The sequence below is a fragment of the Diadema antillarum genome, unplaced genomic scaffold (genome assembly GCF_040938485.1).
Source record: "Diadema antillarum isolate AM-2024a unplaced genomic scaffold, OU_Dant_1.0 seq00002128_RagTag, whole genome shotgun sequence".
Classification (NCBI taxonomy): Eukaryota; Metazoa; Echinodermata; class Echinoidea; order Diadematoida; family Diadematidae; genus Diadema; species Diadema antillarum.
The window spans coordinates 62,925-78,585 of record NW_027272768.1 but is presented as its reverse complement, the minus strand read 5'-3'; the positions used below and the strand labels follow the sequence as shown (position 1 = coordinate 78,585).

Genomic DNA, 15,661 nt, shown 5'->3' with positions numbered 1-15,661 from the left:
ATCTTTCTTATGCAACAGGGCCCTGGTGAAATTGTCGGAATGTCTACTAAATCAGACAGAAATTCACACAAAGTCACCAATATGAGACTGAAGCAAAAAAAAAGTTTGAATGAACAAAGCAGGCTCAAAGGAGTGTTTTGCATTTTTACTCTAACTTATAAAACAAACAATGAATAGTAATAATCATCATCATACAAAAATATAGAGTACCAAACCTTATTTTTGTGTTTGTAAGACTTGATAGGTTAATCATGTCTGCGACAAAATCGTGCCTGTCACAAGTGACCCACGTTACTGGTGCACATTGCGGGGAATGATAATTCTACATCACATCTACTACCATCCTTCTACACCAATACAGTAACTACCTATCTAATCGCTGCATTCCAGGTCGGCACTAGGTAGTGAGAACATGCACACACACACATACACGAACACTTTACAATGGAGGGAGGGTCGTTGTACAGAATCAAAATTTTGAGTCATCAGGTCGACAACAACAACAATAAATACAGCAACAAATCGTGTGCAATACATTGAGAAGACAATGCAGATGGATGACTTTCATCGACTAACTCATGACCCTAAAATCACAGACCACATGTTCTCTCTTCGTCAATTTGACGAAGCGTCTACTCCATTCACCCATTCTAAAACCTATGTAGAGTTGGCAGGAAAAAATAAACTAAACAATGTCTGCTGGTCATAGAATGAGCGACAACGCTTTCTCGCATGACTTCATTTCTGTACCCGAGGACGCGGTCTCTTTCTCACCTTCCACAAAATCAGAATCAACATAATGACTATGAACAGGCCGACGCATGCCGCGACGATGTAGATCCAGAACGGAATCGTGATCGAGATCTCCACGTCGTCGGTTGCCAAGAAAACGTTCGTCGTCACCTGCGCAACGCAATCACACAATGTGTCAAGAGAGATTCTCAGAAAGCCTTGGTGATGTTCTCTATCGCATCAACTTTGATCAACTTTTTATTCATACACCGATGATGATTACAGAATCACATAAGATATAAGGTGAAGTGATATTCATACTGTACCATGCACAATACGACTTTTGGCGGGCTCTAGATTCAATTCATGAGAGACAAAGTGGCTATGGCATTCTTTCGGCTACTTAGCTCTTACAAATGATCAATAGAATAAGAGTTGATTGGGAACCTGCATGACGGAGGCAATTATTGTCTGTCTTGGAAGTCTAGGAGATTTGTATCATAATATTCATTTTTCTTTATTTTTCTCTGTTCGACACACTCAAATTAAATAAAGACGATTAATCCAATAAAATTTTCCGAGATGGGAAGAAAAATGAAACATGGAGTCTGGGAATCTAAGAATTTAGTTTTCATCGGCTCCTATCCAATTTTTCCTGATGTTGCAGAGCGTTTCATTAGAATTCATATACAGGCCATTATAAATCCTCGGCAGTTTTTTTTTTTTCTATCGTGATACCAAAATTTCGTTACAGCCCAACAAATAATATATATGAAGATACAATAGCCGATAATTGTGGTAACTGAATTTTGCTTCGTTGCACTCGAAATTTCGTTATAACTGTGTTCGCTATAACAAGAGTGCACTGTATTCGGATTTGCGCATGACCCGTTTGTTGCACATGACCCGTTTGTTGCACGAGGCCGATTGATTTGTATCGTCATTGAAAGCACTGTTCATACGCCTAATGTATAGTTGTCAGGCCTTACCGATCCCTCTGCCGAAGGTGTCTGGCGGTATGGAATGTCATAGTAAGACCCTTTGGTCGTAGCGAAGGCTTGAGAAGAAATCGTCACGTCGGAGTAGTTCCCCTGTGGATGTTTGGTGCGAAAATGGTGAGAAAGACATTAGTGAAATTATAGGGAATTGAGACGATTGTATTATTTTCTATTAACCTGAGGATTTTTTTTAATTTACTTACAGGGGATATGATTAATTCTATGAACACCTTAACATTATGGGAACAAATTACCTGCCTGCCTGCCTGCTAATCATTAGTTACTTCTATTATGGCTGACTTATTCATTTTCCCGAAGGATTTAGGTGATGTTCAGGCTCTCTGTGATTAAACCTCATTCACTGTAATTTATTTCATGATGAAGAGAAAGCAGCGATAAATGCCAACAAAATCTGCTGGCATTTATCGCTGCTTTAATCGTATGATGCCTGACAGTCAATGCTTAGTAAATGTTAAAAGCATGTAGACGTTCAGGTAGATAGGGTGCACGTCAGACGCGAATTGCTTAAAAGGTTCGTGGATGTACACTTCGATATTGAAGGAATCTTTCATGAACAATGCAAAAATTACTGCCAAATGAAAAAAAAAAAGACTGATTAAATGAATGAATGAATGAATAAATAAATGAATAAATAGATACATAAGTAAATAAATAAATAAATAAATAAATAAATAAATAAATAAATAAATAAATAAATGAACGAACGAACGAATGAATGAACGAATGAACGAACGAACGAACGAATGAATGAATGAATGAATGAATAAATGAATGTATGTAAGAATGAATGAATAAATAAATAAATAAATAAATAAATAAATGTATGAATAAATGCAGTATATAAGGTCAGAGTGCATAGAGGGTAAAGGATGAGTTTGAGATTGGAAATTCAAAACGGACCTCGTGAAGTGTGTTGATTAATAACCTCGATCTGATGCTGATCACGAGGTCGGCTTTCGCTGAGCTCGCCGCCAGCAGACTGTCCAGGCGACAAGTGATGGTGACGCAGTTTTGCAGGGAGCAGCATTCTAGTCGGCGCGGAGGTAAGAATCCGTCTTGGTTCAGCGGAGGTACGGTGAGGACACCACCTGTTGTATTGGGACAGTGGGAGCGGTCCCGCTCCTGGTACGTCTCCTCGAAAACCACTCTTGATTCCAGCTAGAGGAAGTGGAAGAGAATGCGAGAGACAATAATAAATACACTTGAGGAGTTCGCGCCTTGTTTTGCGATAACATTCAATCTAATTCCATTCAATTCAGTTCCATTCCATTCAATTACGTTCAATTCAATTCAATTACGTTCAGTTAAATTCACTTCACTTCAATTCAATTCCATTCAGTTCAATTCAATTCAATTCAATTCAATTCAAATCAATTCAATTTAATTCAATTCAATTATTTTCATTCCCTTTTTCCAACACAATAAAAAAATAATAAATCAGGAATTGTATCATGGGCATGTATCCATTCGACTGTGAGGAAGAGTATAGGCACTTTTACGTACCTCATTTGGGGGTAAACTCCATTCTCGGTTGATTGCATTTGGTTTGTTTAATATCTATTTTGTGTGTTTTATTTCTTTTATAGGACCACTGGGAAAGCAGGCTACAGGGAAAAGAAAAATTTACCTACAGGGACAAAACTGCTGTAGCTGCCAGCGAACCAAAAGATTTCGTGCAGGAGAGTACATGATCGTATGAACTGGGCCGAGACTTCTCCTCATTTTGTTAATTTCTGATCCTCCCTCCCTCAGAAAAAATAAAATAATTCAAGCTTTCCTTGCCACAACTCTCTGTAAGCAGCAATTCTCGTACGATATCTGCAAACAATGGACCTAGACTTCTTCGCTATTTACTACTTTGAAAAAAAAGTACTTGGAAAAACTAATCATTGTACGAACTTCGCGAGGGACGAAAAAACAAAAACAACAACAACTGCCAATCTTTCCATGTCAACAATACTCTCAATAAACTCGCAATAACTACCCAAGTTCCCTATTGCATTCCTTGAACTACGCCCTCACCGGTAAGTCGACCGGGTAGACGAACGCATTCACTGTGCACGCCTTGCCGTTGTTCATGGAAGCTCTGGTAAGAAGTAATAGGACGTTATCATCGTGCGTGAACAGCGGCCAGTCGATGTTTACTACCGTCGGTCCAACATGGGAAGGACCTTTGTTGATAAGCTGTATTGGAAAGGGGAAATGTCCATAAAAGAATAAGCATAATATATTAATATGTTACTCTGACAATGAAAGAAATCATTCTTCATTCTCGTCATCCTTTTCGTCGTATTCCTCCTCCTCCTCCTCCTCCTCCTCCTTTTCATTTTCATTAATATCATTTCATTTATTGTGTCTGCAAGGATAACATCAACAAATCACTTAAACAGAAACATACACATTAGTTCATCATCTACCATGGCTAGATTTAGTTGTTAATTTTATTTCATTCATTGTTTCTGCATTAACAAATCACTTAAAAAACATAAACATTAGTTCATCATCTATCATATCTAACTTTTCAAGCTATTCCCTTCCATTCTCCTCTTTCTCCTCAGCTTCCTCTTTCTTCGTCATCATCTTTTACTCTTCCCTCTTCCCTCCCCCTCCTTTAGTTTCTTTCATATCAGTTCATCATAATTAATCCTATCCATATATAGGATATACTGCAATTAGTTATCACGAGACACCAGAAAAAAGAGATATGGAAACGAATAGAACAACCCAATAACACTGAAAACGCCTCTTTAATCTTGAGATGCGAAATACTTTTGAAATACTAAATACTACTGAAACAGATGATGCGCTAGGAGGGAGTGACTCAATGTCGATCACCGTTGCCTCCCTGTAGAGTGCACCCCTAAACCATACTCCAGACCAGTATATAACGCTACCTTAATAAACAAAGTATACATTTGATCGAGTCACTAATGTTCAGCGTTCCTACCGAATAATAATGCCTAATTTCTGGCCCGATGTCGTCCTCTGATTCGATCTCCCTGTCACGTGGATATTCCTCGGGGTCAAAAATTACTCTCTCAGGAGTCGACAGGCTGGCGGGAAAATAGATAAAAATAGCTTAAAAATAAACATACGTGTAGATCTCACACAACCATCATCTGCCTCGGTTTACAGTGGTTTATCAGTAGAAGCGCATATATTATAATGTCACATGACCAGAAATGTCTATAACGTAGTTATTGCATCACAATGTGTGTACTCTCACATCCATTTCAATACTATCAGTTCCTAGTTGTCCACTTCTCCACTTCTCAAAACGAGCAAAACTATCAGGCAATCGGAAGAAGATGTTCTGGAAATCGCAGGAAATCTAGATAGGAACAAACAAACAGATCACTTGACAGTGAAAAAAAAATGAAATACGACCAACACAGACTCTTCCAACGTGCAGTCATATTAGAAATGATATACCGATTGTAATTCTCTGAGAGCTTTGGTCACAAGAACTATGGAAATTATTGAATCGCTATCATTACCGACACCTTTTGACCCTATCTGGAACGTGACATTGTGACAATAATGGTTCGGACGTGTCCTTGTGTAAGGTCAAAGCAATTATAAAAGACGTACACTATTATGTTCTTAGTCCGACGCACTGGAGTGCATGATATCACGCCAAACTTTTGTAGGCATGATGAGGGTATAAAGTAGTTTTTGAGGGGTGACATACCCAACGAGGTTGATGGAGGCCATGACTTCGACAGGGATGTTGATTTCGACCCGATTGTCCTTTCGTTTGTGTTGGAGCTCCGCCTCAATACTGTACAAGAAAAGAAAGAAAGGAAAGAGATTTCAGAATGTGGCAGTAAGCTACATTGTAAACGAGAGACTGAAGGGGGGGGGGGCACTTCATTATACTTAAAGACAAACGTTAACAATCTATATCTACTTCATGATATACTTCTGTCTTTTATTTTATCTCTATGACCTTGGGAGCCTCATGAAATAAAGAAGAGTTCAGAAAAAAATTGTTAATTCTTTTCTACAATTGAACTTTCCATTCTCATCATATTCATGATATTTTACACTACTTTTGTTCCGTAGATTCCCTTTCGCAAATAACATAAAACAAAGAGATATTAAGGTGGGTAACTGGCAACAGCGGAAACATGTAATAACAACAGCCACAAAAGGCAAATCAGGCAACAAAGGTACTTTCAAATAACAGCCTGCCTCTTTGCAGAAATTTTGAAGGTGACCGTATATAAACAAGTTTTGATAGGATAAATGCATAGATATAGGAATGCAAAGATTTATTTGACAGGGATAATTCGATAGCGATAAAGTTTTTATTAAAGCTGTGAATTTTAGAGTTGAAGGTTATAGTCAGTAGCGTTAAATATTCAAAGTTAAATAAATCGAAAGCATCGTCTCACAGTGACTTTAAAGGTACGTATATGGCAATGAGCTTTCGAGATTATACTTCCCATACACAAAATATTGTTTGAAGTCTTGAAGGAATTAAAGTGTCTTTGATTAGTTTGATTATGTATTTATCCGGCAAAGGTGCTAGTATATTCTGGCATGTATTCAAGATTTAAAGTCGATCAGTTCGAGTTATTTATTTCATGTGATATATCTCTTTTTCTTTATTTCATGTAACTTTGGGTGTCTTATAAACTACGGATGAGTTAAAGGAAAATGGATTGGAGTTAATGCACAATTAAGCTTTCAACTTTTCAAATTGTCTTCATCATGATTTTGAATCGAAATGTGAGCTTTTCATCTTTTGATTACGTACACAGATTCCCTTTCGAGATTAACATTATACGAGGAGGTATCAAAATAAATGATCAAGAACAGTGGCGCAGAAAATAACGAAAGTCACAAAAAAATGTCAAGCAACAAAGGTATACTTAGATATATGTTTCCTTCTTGTTGAAGGTGACCGTATACAAACAAGGTTGAGACAAATAAATGCAAAGATAAAATACAAAGATTCATAATAAAAGTTTGCCTCTTTGCGGAAATGTTGAAGGTGACCGTATACAAACAAGGTTAGATACGAATAAATGCAAAATATAGAAATACAAAGATTCATTTGACAGGGTAGCAACAAAGTATTAAAAGCTGTCTCTTTTAGAGTTGAAGGTTGTTACTAGTAGCGTTACGAGACTGCCATTTATTATGAATAACCACTCCCATGGATAATAAACATTATGTGTGTAGACAATGCGAAAGTAAGAGAAATTATAGATTTAGGAGATATCCAAATAATATCAGATTTACCTGCTGACTTCCAGGGTAAAAGTAATTGCGTCAGCCTGCCCAGACAAGTTAACGTTCTCAAATTCAACGCGGAGCTTAATCTGGGGAATAGGAGATTTAAAAGCAGAAGAAGAAGAAGAAGGGGAAGAAGAAACGATCAATTCAAAAGTTGCAAATGATGATAATCACTCGTAATCGTGGTAATAGGTAAACTGCAAAGCAACACAATAGGACATTAGGACAATTGATGACGACACAATTGACAAGAACAATAATGAGAAGGAGACTGGTTCTGAGTGATCTTTCACAGCTCACTAAATGCATTACGGCCTTACATCACACTCGCGCGCACACACACATCTTACGGTCAAATTAGTCAACAAAATAGCAGATAATTCAAGCTTTAGCTTAAGTTGACGGTCTCCTGCATTTTGTTTGTATTAACTTAATTGAAATAACTCATCTATACAATGTTTCATTATTGGTACAAACTGTTTATTACGTTGTATGTACTTTGTGAAAAATGCAGAAATTAAAGCAAATCAAATCAAATCAAATCAAATCTGATGCTTTACAAGTTACATTGTATATAAAAAAGAATGACAAGTTCTACCTTTCCTCCGGAGGGAAGAGGATTGCCGACATTACAAGTGACGACGGACAGTTGTACGTCATTGGTGCAGGTGGAGGGAAAATCCTGTGAAGGTGAGCAGAAACCATGGATACAAGGGACAATCTTTTTTTTTACACCATATTTGCAGGATGTAAACATACATTACACGTTCGATAAAAGGAACCTTGATCTTCAATTTGCCAACCTAGTATATTAGGAAAATACTTAGTCAGCAATAATAACTCGCTGAAAAGATTCATATGATAGGAATGTCAACTGGATAAAAGTTCATTTTTGTCACAATCAATTGCAAATTACCTGTTTGATTAGGCTTTCGCCTACTGGATCTGTAATCAATAATAGCTTGTTATGAACTAGGTAACTACGACCTTTCCGATTCTCTACTGTTTCCTCCTGTAATAACTTGCCATATCATAATCATCCATTAAACGCAGAAACCCATGCTGACATAATGACGATGTTATTTAATACCAAGGATTCAGTTATTGAAACACTTGCATGACTACGCTGACAAAATTGCTTTGGTACAGAAGTTGCTACCGACACCCCGACGAAGACGAGATTACTCACCTATTTTACCTTCATTCGAACCAATTCAGTTGGTCTACTTTCACTCCGGGAACTTTCTCTTTACTCATCTTCAGACCTATATCATTGTGCTGATGTAGCCAAAAACTTCGCTCCTCCTTAGGCACTGGTCATAATAACAGTTTGGCCAACTTACATGGCTTGCAACAGGGCGAACATTTCTTTGCTAAATTCTTGCCTAACAAACTACTATAGTGCCACCCAATGGAGCAAAGTTGACTAGACTCTATGTTAAGATGGCGCTGACATTAGGCACTGAGAAATTATTTTCATGACATTATGCCTATGTGCACTGAATTCTTAGGGAACAGTCCCACCTGCGAAACTCACCTGGTGGAGTTGTTCGGCCTTCTTGAACAGGAACTCTGGAGGCGACTGTATTCGGAGACGAGACTGGTAAGCATCCTCCCCACGGTTTGTTATCACCGCTACCATGACAACATTCTTTCTGTCACCAACGTACAACACTTCCACGTTCCTAGAATAGATATTGTTAGATGTAGTTTATAACCAAAATACTGTATGTATGCTACACTACTCTTTGGCAACATAATCTCGATTCAATTAACTTTGCACAGTGAAAAAAGCAACTTCAACTTGTGATAAAATACAATTTTGATAAACACAGAAAGTAAGATGATCAACCTTTGTGGGATTTAAAGTTTCGATTTTTGGCAAAAGCACACATATGTCGTTTAAAGACTAGATTCCGTCGCTTCACACTTCCATCATTAAGTTGTGATTTCTATTAAAAGTGAATATAAAAAGAAGGAAATACATAGTAGGTTTCAAATGTACTGATTCCTCAATAATTACCCTTAGAAGGTGGTGATATTAGTACAAAGATTTGTTCTCTTGATTAATTCCCTCAGAAGCACAAACAGCCCTACTGACCAAGTGGAAAATCAAACAATGAACACTTACTTTGTCACGGCAAGATTAAGGTCCGGCACACAGATCTCGTTTTCGCAGTTCCGTAGTATAGGGACCTGTAGTCATTAGTAGAAAGCAATTGGCATAGGTGAGTTCACAGTTGTATATTCAGGCAACGGGAGGGAGGGGGGGGGGGGGAATCAACAACAATAGTGACAATGACGAAATAGTTTGTTCCGCTTCCCTAACTGATGCCTTTTGCTCGTAAAATGAGATTTAACATAGGTGGAAGTAACCTGTTTGATTCATACTGCTTAGAACGCCTGTATGTTTTTACAATCAGGTTGAATTTACATTTTTTTTTACCCGACAGAGACAACGAAATTGGAGTTGAGGGTTAAGACTTTCATTACAAGCAAAGCTAAACAAAACAAAACAAAGGTAAAACCAAAATGGCAAGCCGGAAGAATACTTATGCAACCAACAGATAATAATCAGTTGGATTAAATCTTCTTCGCATGCAGTTTGTTCTTCAATCAATATTATTATTTGAATATGCTTTAAACCAAACAGAGATAAACGAATCAACCCGAAGGGCTAGTGGACATTCCTTTGGTTTACCATCAAGCAACGAACATACCGTAAGAGCCGCTGAGGCAGGGACTCTGTCGTTGAGAATCGGTTCGATCGTCGAAGATCGAGTCCGAGTGCTGTTCAGTCGCTCGTCGGAGAGTCGTATGTCTGCGCGGAAGGATACGGGCGTCACTTTGTCCACGATCGATGGCTGTAACAGAAATGGGAGAGGTATTTTAGATTCAGTTTGTTTTGTTTCCTCATTTGTACTAAAAGAAAATCATTATGACAAAGTCGGCAATCTGTTCACATTGTTTTCATTATCATAATTCATTAGCAAGAGTACTCAAAAGAAATAGATAAGGGCCTATGAGTATAATTTACGTAGGCCTACATAAATTTCATCGTATGTTAAGGTAAACATAAGGAGAAGACTATTTTCGATAAGTAATTTTGCTTGATTGCCTTGACTAATATACCGGCACTGAAGTCGAAGCCAGTTAAACACGCCCCAACTAGAGTCAGGTCGCTCTTTTTTTTAATGATCGGTACTTTTTTTTTTCATTAATGGGGTCTCTTGGTTGCCACTCAATGTATTGCGTTCAATATTCGATTCACGTGACTCTCAAATATTTCTACTTCTACTTCTTCGGTCCTTCTCATCAAAGCATATTCAGCAACTGGATTAAAGGATCTGTGGTGTGGTGCTTCTGACCATGGATGCAATTTATACTTTGTGCTCTTTCGGGTGTGTATGTGTATTATAATTATTTTTTTTCAGTTTGTGTCATGTCATGATGTCAAAATGTCAAAGAAAAGCAATAGAAATTCTTGAAGTTTTACGTGCAAATATTCATAGAGCAATAACTCCTATTCATAGAACAATAACTCCTAATAAAACAATAGCAAATCACTGCAAATATTTGAACGCACGTCACTCGAAAGAAAAGTTTTGAGGCAATAACGTCATGAAATTACCACAAACTTCACTGTTTCGTGAAGACATGCTTTTATTCAGAATTTACACATTGTTAAATGTATTATGTACTCTGATGAAAAAGATCAACCTGCATAATGAGGTGTAAAGCTTCATTCTCAAACCAAGATAATTATCTTTACCGTCATGTAAGCAACGTGTGTGAGGCAGAGTTCTGTATCCTCGTCGAGGAAGACTTGGTTCCTGATCGTGTCCACGTTGACTTGGTCGATGAGCTCGAAGTAGCATCTCTGCGTGACAGCGAGGGCAGCGTCGGCAACCAAGTCGTAGTCGAGGACTGAAATGAAGAAGGATTCCAGGATTAATTGAAGATGGTAAGTGCAAGAGCAGAAGCCGTATAGGAGATATGTGATGATTGCAAATACAATGTAATTCAATAAGGCTCTTCTCAGATCATACTATGTTTTCAGTTCTCTGGCGTTTTCAGGAAACCCAATGTTCGCAAAACATGACGATGTTCAACATTATGTCATGTATACGATAGAATCACATAAGCGGTGTAATGTACATCCATCACAGGTGCTGCCAAAGAAGCTAAGAGTTTTATGTAGTTTTAATTCAACAACCTTGCTATTACAGTACGTAGACGCTAAATACAGAATGATTATCATACCGGTTAAAGCAAAGAGATAATTCTGCTCGGCGAAATGTCACCATGGCAAGAATACGTATTTATTGGAGGAGATGCGTATTTTCTATCATGTCTATATACGGGGAAAAGACATCCACTTGCTCAATCGTTGATGTAACTTGAGAACACACACCAAACAACAACGACACTAAAAGGGGCAGATCCATGATTGTGTACTCACCTATACTGGCTGGCGTGTATCGCCCACTGTATGACAAACACAGCGTCACGTTAAAACTGCAAAGATAATTAAAATGAATGAAAAGGATTATGATAATAAATGGTGACGAAAGTATGAAAGTTTGTTTGTTTGTTTGTTTTTTGCGCCCCTCTATTCTAATAGCCACAATTGTATTAATGCAATAATGCATTCATTTCGGCATGGTTGCTGAATGTCACACACAATGACAAAAACGCAAGAGCCAGGCTCGTCCCAATTTTCGCTGTACTATATCACGTGATTGCATCAAAGGGAAAATTTTTCAATGCACATGAAAACATAGTTCGTTATTCTAAGGGGTTCGTTAATCCGAAAATACAGTAACAGTCATTATTCCAGCCTTTAATGTTTCGTTACTCTGAAAATAAAGAAAGGTTCGTTATTCCGAGGGTTTGTTAACAGGGGCGGATCCAGGAATTCTGTAAAGGGGGGGGGGGCGTAACTATTATTTTTGGTGCCACTTCCGGGTTCCATTTCATTTTTTTCTTTTTATTTCTTTTGTTTTTAGTGATAAATAAAGGGGGGGGGGGCGTGCGCCTCTTGCGAACCCCTCTGGATCTGCCTCTGGTTAATCCGAAAACGAAAGTAGGTTTGTAAATCCGAAGGTTTGCAAGTACGCAACTTTTTAGCACTTTCTGATCAACGAGCCTTATTACACATTCGGACTGAACGAACCTTTGGAATAACGAACATCACCCGTAAATCCATCGAGTGCCGACAGATTAGTTAAGCACTAACTGCCATTTAGGGAAGATTGAGAGGAGTTATAAATTTGTAGCTATTCTGAGGATTCCATGTAACGCGCCCTCTGAATGAGGACTAGATATCACAGTGGGGCAATGTATACATAAAAATAATACAGACAAATTCCCAAATCGAAAGAGTATGATATTTCCATGACCTGTTATCGAGATGTCTTTATGCTATCATTATTTTTCCATATCTTTTATAGGATCTGGGTCAAGAGTTTCGCTCATGTCCTCGAAAAAAAAAAACACTTCATTCACGGGCGGTAAGTAAAATGATCCATACCCGAAGACCGGCAAGCCGCTGCCGCTCAGTCGGTAGCTGGGTTCGGTCAGCGTGATACCGGTAATGTCTGCTGAAAGCCCGGCGTGGATATCAATAACAGGACGCGAGCTGTACACAATGAAAGGAGTGGATTCTTCGATAAGAATGATTATGAAGATGACCACAATAACATCAGTATTGAAAGTAGTGGTGATGCTAACGTTGCTAGCGATGAGGATGATGATTATAACGATGATTGTTATAGTAATGATAGTAATACTTACAATAATGGCAATGTTTATAATAAAAACACTAATAAATGATGATAATTATGATTGCGTTGATAACAATAATTACGATAATAACAATGCAAAACTGATGTTATTGATTATCAATGAAGGGGTGATTATCATTACATACTAGTGACTAACATGACAGTGAATTAACAAATACAAGTGGCTTTAAAATTAATGCTCAAAGACTTTGCGCTTGACAACGTATTCAAGTTGTTATCTAAATAGACTCCTATAGATCCGTTACACCCTTAAGAATGGTTAGTTTCAATCCAATATCACAAGCATTCGGCCACATTGTATTTTCGAACTGCATCCTCCTGTGAACGCATGAACAGGAAGTGTTCATGCTTTATAGAGTTGTAGCTAGACGTGTGTGATGTTGTAACAATTCCAGTTATCATGCCAGCAGAAATGATATGTGCACATCGTGGTGTCATACCGGCGACACGACATTTGCTCTTGCGACAGTCGTCTCCAAGGACTTAGATTTAGGGTTCGTGTTGTGATTCGGCTTTAAATTTAGCTTGAGGAGATGATCAGGATTAGGTTTAGGGTTATGTTTGTTGCTAGAATTCATCTTTAGTTTTAATGTGAAGATATTTTATGGGAGCAATAGTCGTAGGAGCATTAATGTCATGGAAGCAATATACCACGTCTGTCCCTTTAGGTGTTTGTACTTTTTCCTCTCTTTATTTTTTTTTAATAGCTGCTTCCCCCTCATATTTATGTTCTATTTGCTAGACAATGTGAAGGATGCTACCAGCGACAATGCGTTGTTTACTAAATTGTTGACAGTCGCACAGCCTTGGTAATTATACGTGGAATGGAGGGCTGAGTATAGTACCCGCAATATATGAAATGTGACACGACTGGCCAGACCTTGTGTCTATGTATACACAGTCTTCCTCTTTTGACAGTTGAACCACAGCACTGATTTCCACGTATGTCCTACATTCTTTCTTCTTCTTTTTTGTCTAACATTTGAACAGCATTATTATCTATCAATGTCTCCCCAGGACAATGTCTTGGCCGCGATATAGCGATATATGATCTCAAAATCAAAACAAGAACATATTCGACGAATAGCACGATTTCACTCTGTATTCATATCCCATCATTTGTTTTTATATATTATTTCCTCCTATATGTATATAGGGACTATAACGAATGACCAATAGAAACTCCACAGGCCAATGAAATCCAAGTTTACATGCGTTTCTGCTGCTATGTCTGGCAAGCCTCAGAAACTCTCTGGTTAGCAGAAACATTTTCCTTTTTCTTTTTCAGGTTGTTCATTTACTTTTTGTGTGTCATCTATTATCTTTTTATTATCGTTTATATTGTCATTATTCTATTATTGGTTTTTTTTTTTTTTACATTTATCTTGGGCGATCTTATAGCTAATTTCCCGGGGGGGGGGGGGGGGGGGGCTGCTTACTGACATACGTACACGAAACTTGGTATATTTGATGTACAAATGTAGGTATATAAAGTGTCACGTATTGTTATACATGTATATGATATAACTGATAATCATGTAGTGGTTTGAAAATTTCCCACTTCAATCATCTCTAAAATTAGTAAGATGGTACAGTAAGGATAAGGGGAAGGGGCAAGGAGAGGGGTGACGCAATACAAAATAAAATCTTACTGGAACAACGCGACTGCCGAGGCCTTGTACATTCCGACAACGAGATCTGAAAAGAAATGAATGCCGAAGAGGCGACAAGATAAATAAGTAATATAATTTACATCAAACAATCTGCCATTCGTCAAATAATGATAATGATAATAATAGTAGTGGCTACTTGTATAGCGCACAGGTCCACTTTTCAGTGCTCACGGCGCTTCAAAAATGAAAAGATATCATATATTTACATGCATATACATATTCAAACATTTCAACAAAGAAGAAAATGGTAAACAAAAACAAATATATACCAAACAAAGAATAAAACATATACCAATTAAAAATACAATATTGATCCAACATTAATGACATACAGCAATTACAGTCCTCAGTATGAAAGGAACAGATAAGTTTTAAGTTTGGATTTGAATGACTCTGTAGATGACAGTTCCCTTTCATAATTGAAGAGGTAACTGATTCCACAATTTGGTCCCATAACGGAAAAAGCACGATCACCATGCCCATGTTTTACTCTGGGTGTTTGGAGTAAGAATGTATCTGATGATGAACGTAGCCTTCGTGTCGGATTGTATTTTTGAACAGAATTACTTATGTATATAGGGGGAAAAGAATGAACTGAATGATGTACTAATAAAAGAATCTTGAAAATAATCCTTTTTTTACAGGTAACCAATGTAAGGAACGGAGAACTGGTGATATGGAATCAAACTTATTAGTAAAAGTTAACAATCGGGCAGCAGAATTTTGCAACCGTTGAAGTTTTGTGACATCTTTTCTTGGAGGATTACACAACAATGAAACACATTAATTGCTTTTGAAATTGAATAATATACACAAGAAGAAGACACCTCTTCAGACACAATTCATGCGTTATCATGTCAACACAATGAATGAAATGATGAATGAATTACGCGATTGTATGTGAAGATACCTGGATATCCGTTCCCATCCATGTCCAGCCCTCCGGACATGGAGAACCCGAATGTTGGCCAGTTGTGTCCGAGAGTCGCTGGATCCAGGACCTGGAGAAGCAAAAAAAAAAAAAAGTCTGGAGGATATAATATAGCACATGGATCAGATGATTTGACACGCGACATGCTCTTCACGTTTTAGCGTCTGATTTTTGGTTGTTATGTGCTCGTTAATATCTCTTTGATTGATATAATTTCTACATCGGCGGAAGAGAATTCCAAGGAAAGTCATTATG

At 37.7% G+C, this 15,661-nt stretch overlaps 1 protein-coding gene across 1 annotated transcript in view; it reads right to left on the bottom strand.

Annotated features, from left to right (window-relative positions):
• LOC139714006 (integrin alpha-8-like) overlaps positions 1-15,661 on the bottom strand; it is a 63,671-nt gene that overhangs the window by 760 nt on the left and 47,250 nt on the right. The window contains exons 12-27 of the mRNA XM_071625731.1: positions 15,386-15,476; positions 14,455-14,500; positions 12,529-12,636; positions 11,458-11,513; positions 10,768-10,922; positions 9,716-9,859; positions 9,127-9,191; positions 8,533-8,680; positions 7,594-7,677; positions 7,002-7,081; positions 5,443-5,532; positions 4,699-4,804; positions 3,774-3,935; positions 2,652-2,909; positions 1,722-1,823; positions 775-903 (exon numbers count right to left, since the gene is read on the bottom strand). Of these exons, the coding sequence (XP_071481832.1) occupies positions 775-903; positions 1,722-1,823; positions 2,652-2,909; positions 3,774-3,935; positions 4,699-4,804; positions 5,443-5,532; positions 7,002-7,081; positions 7,594-7,677; positions 8,533-8,680; positions 9,127-9,191; positions 9,716-9,859; positions 10,768-10,922; positions 11,458-11,513; positions 12,529-12,636; positions 14,455-14,500; positions 15,386-15,476 (1,824 nt within the window). The remainder of the gene's footprint in view (positions 1-774; positions 904-1,721; positions 1,824-2,651; positions 2,910-3,773; positions 3,936-4,698; positions 4,805-5,442; positions 5,533-7,001; positions 7,082-7,593; positions 7,678-8,532; positions 8,681-9,126; positions 9,192-9,715; positions 9,860-10,767; positions 10,923-11,457; positions 11,514-12,528; positions 12,637-14,454; positions 14,501-15,385; positions 15,477-15,661) is intronic.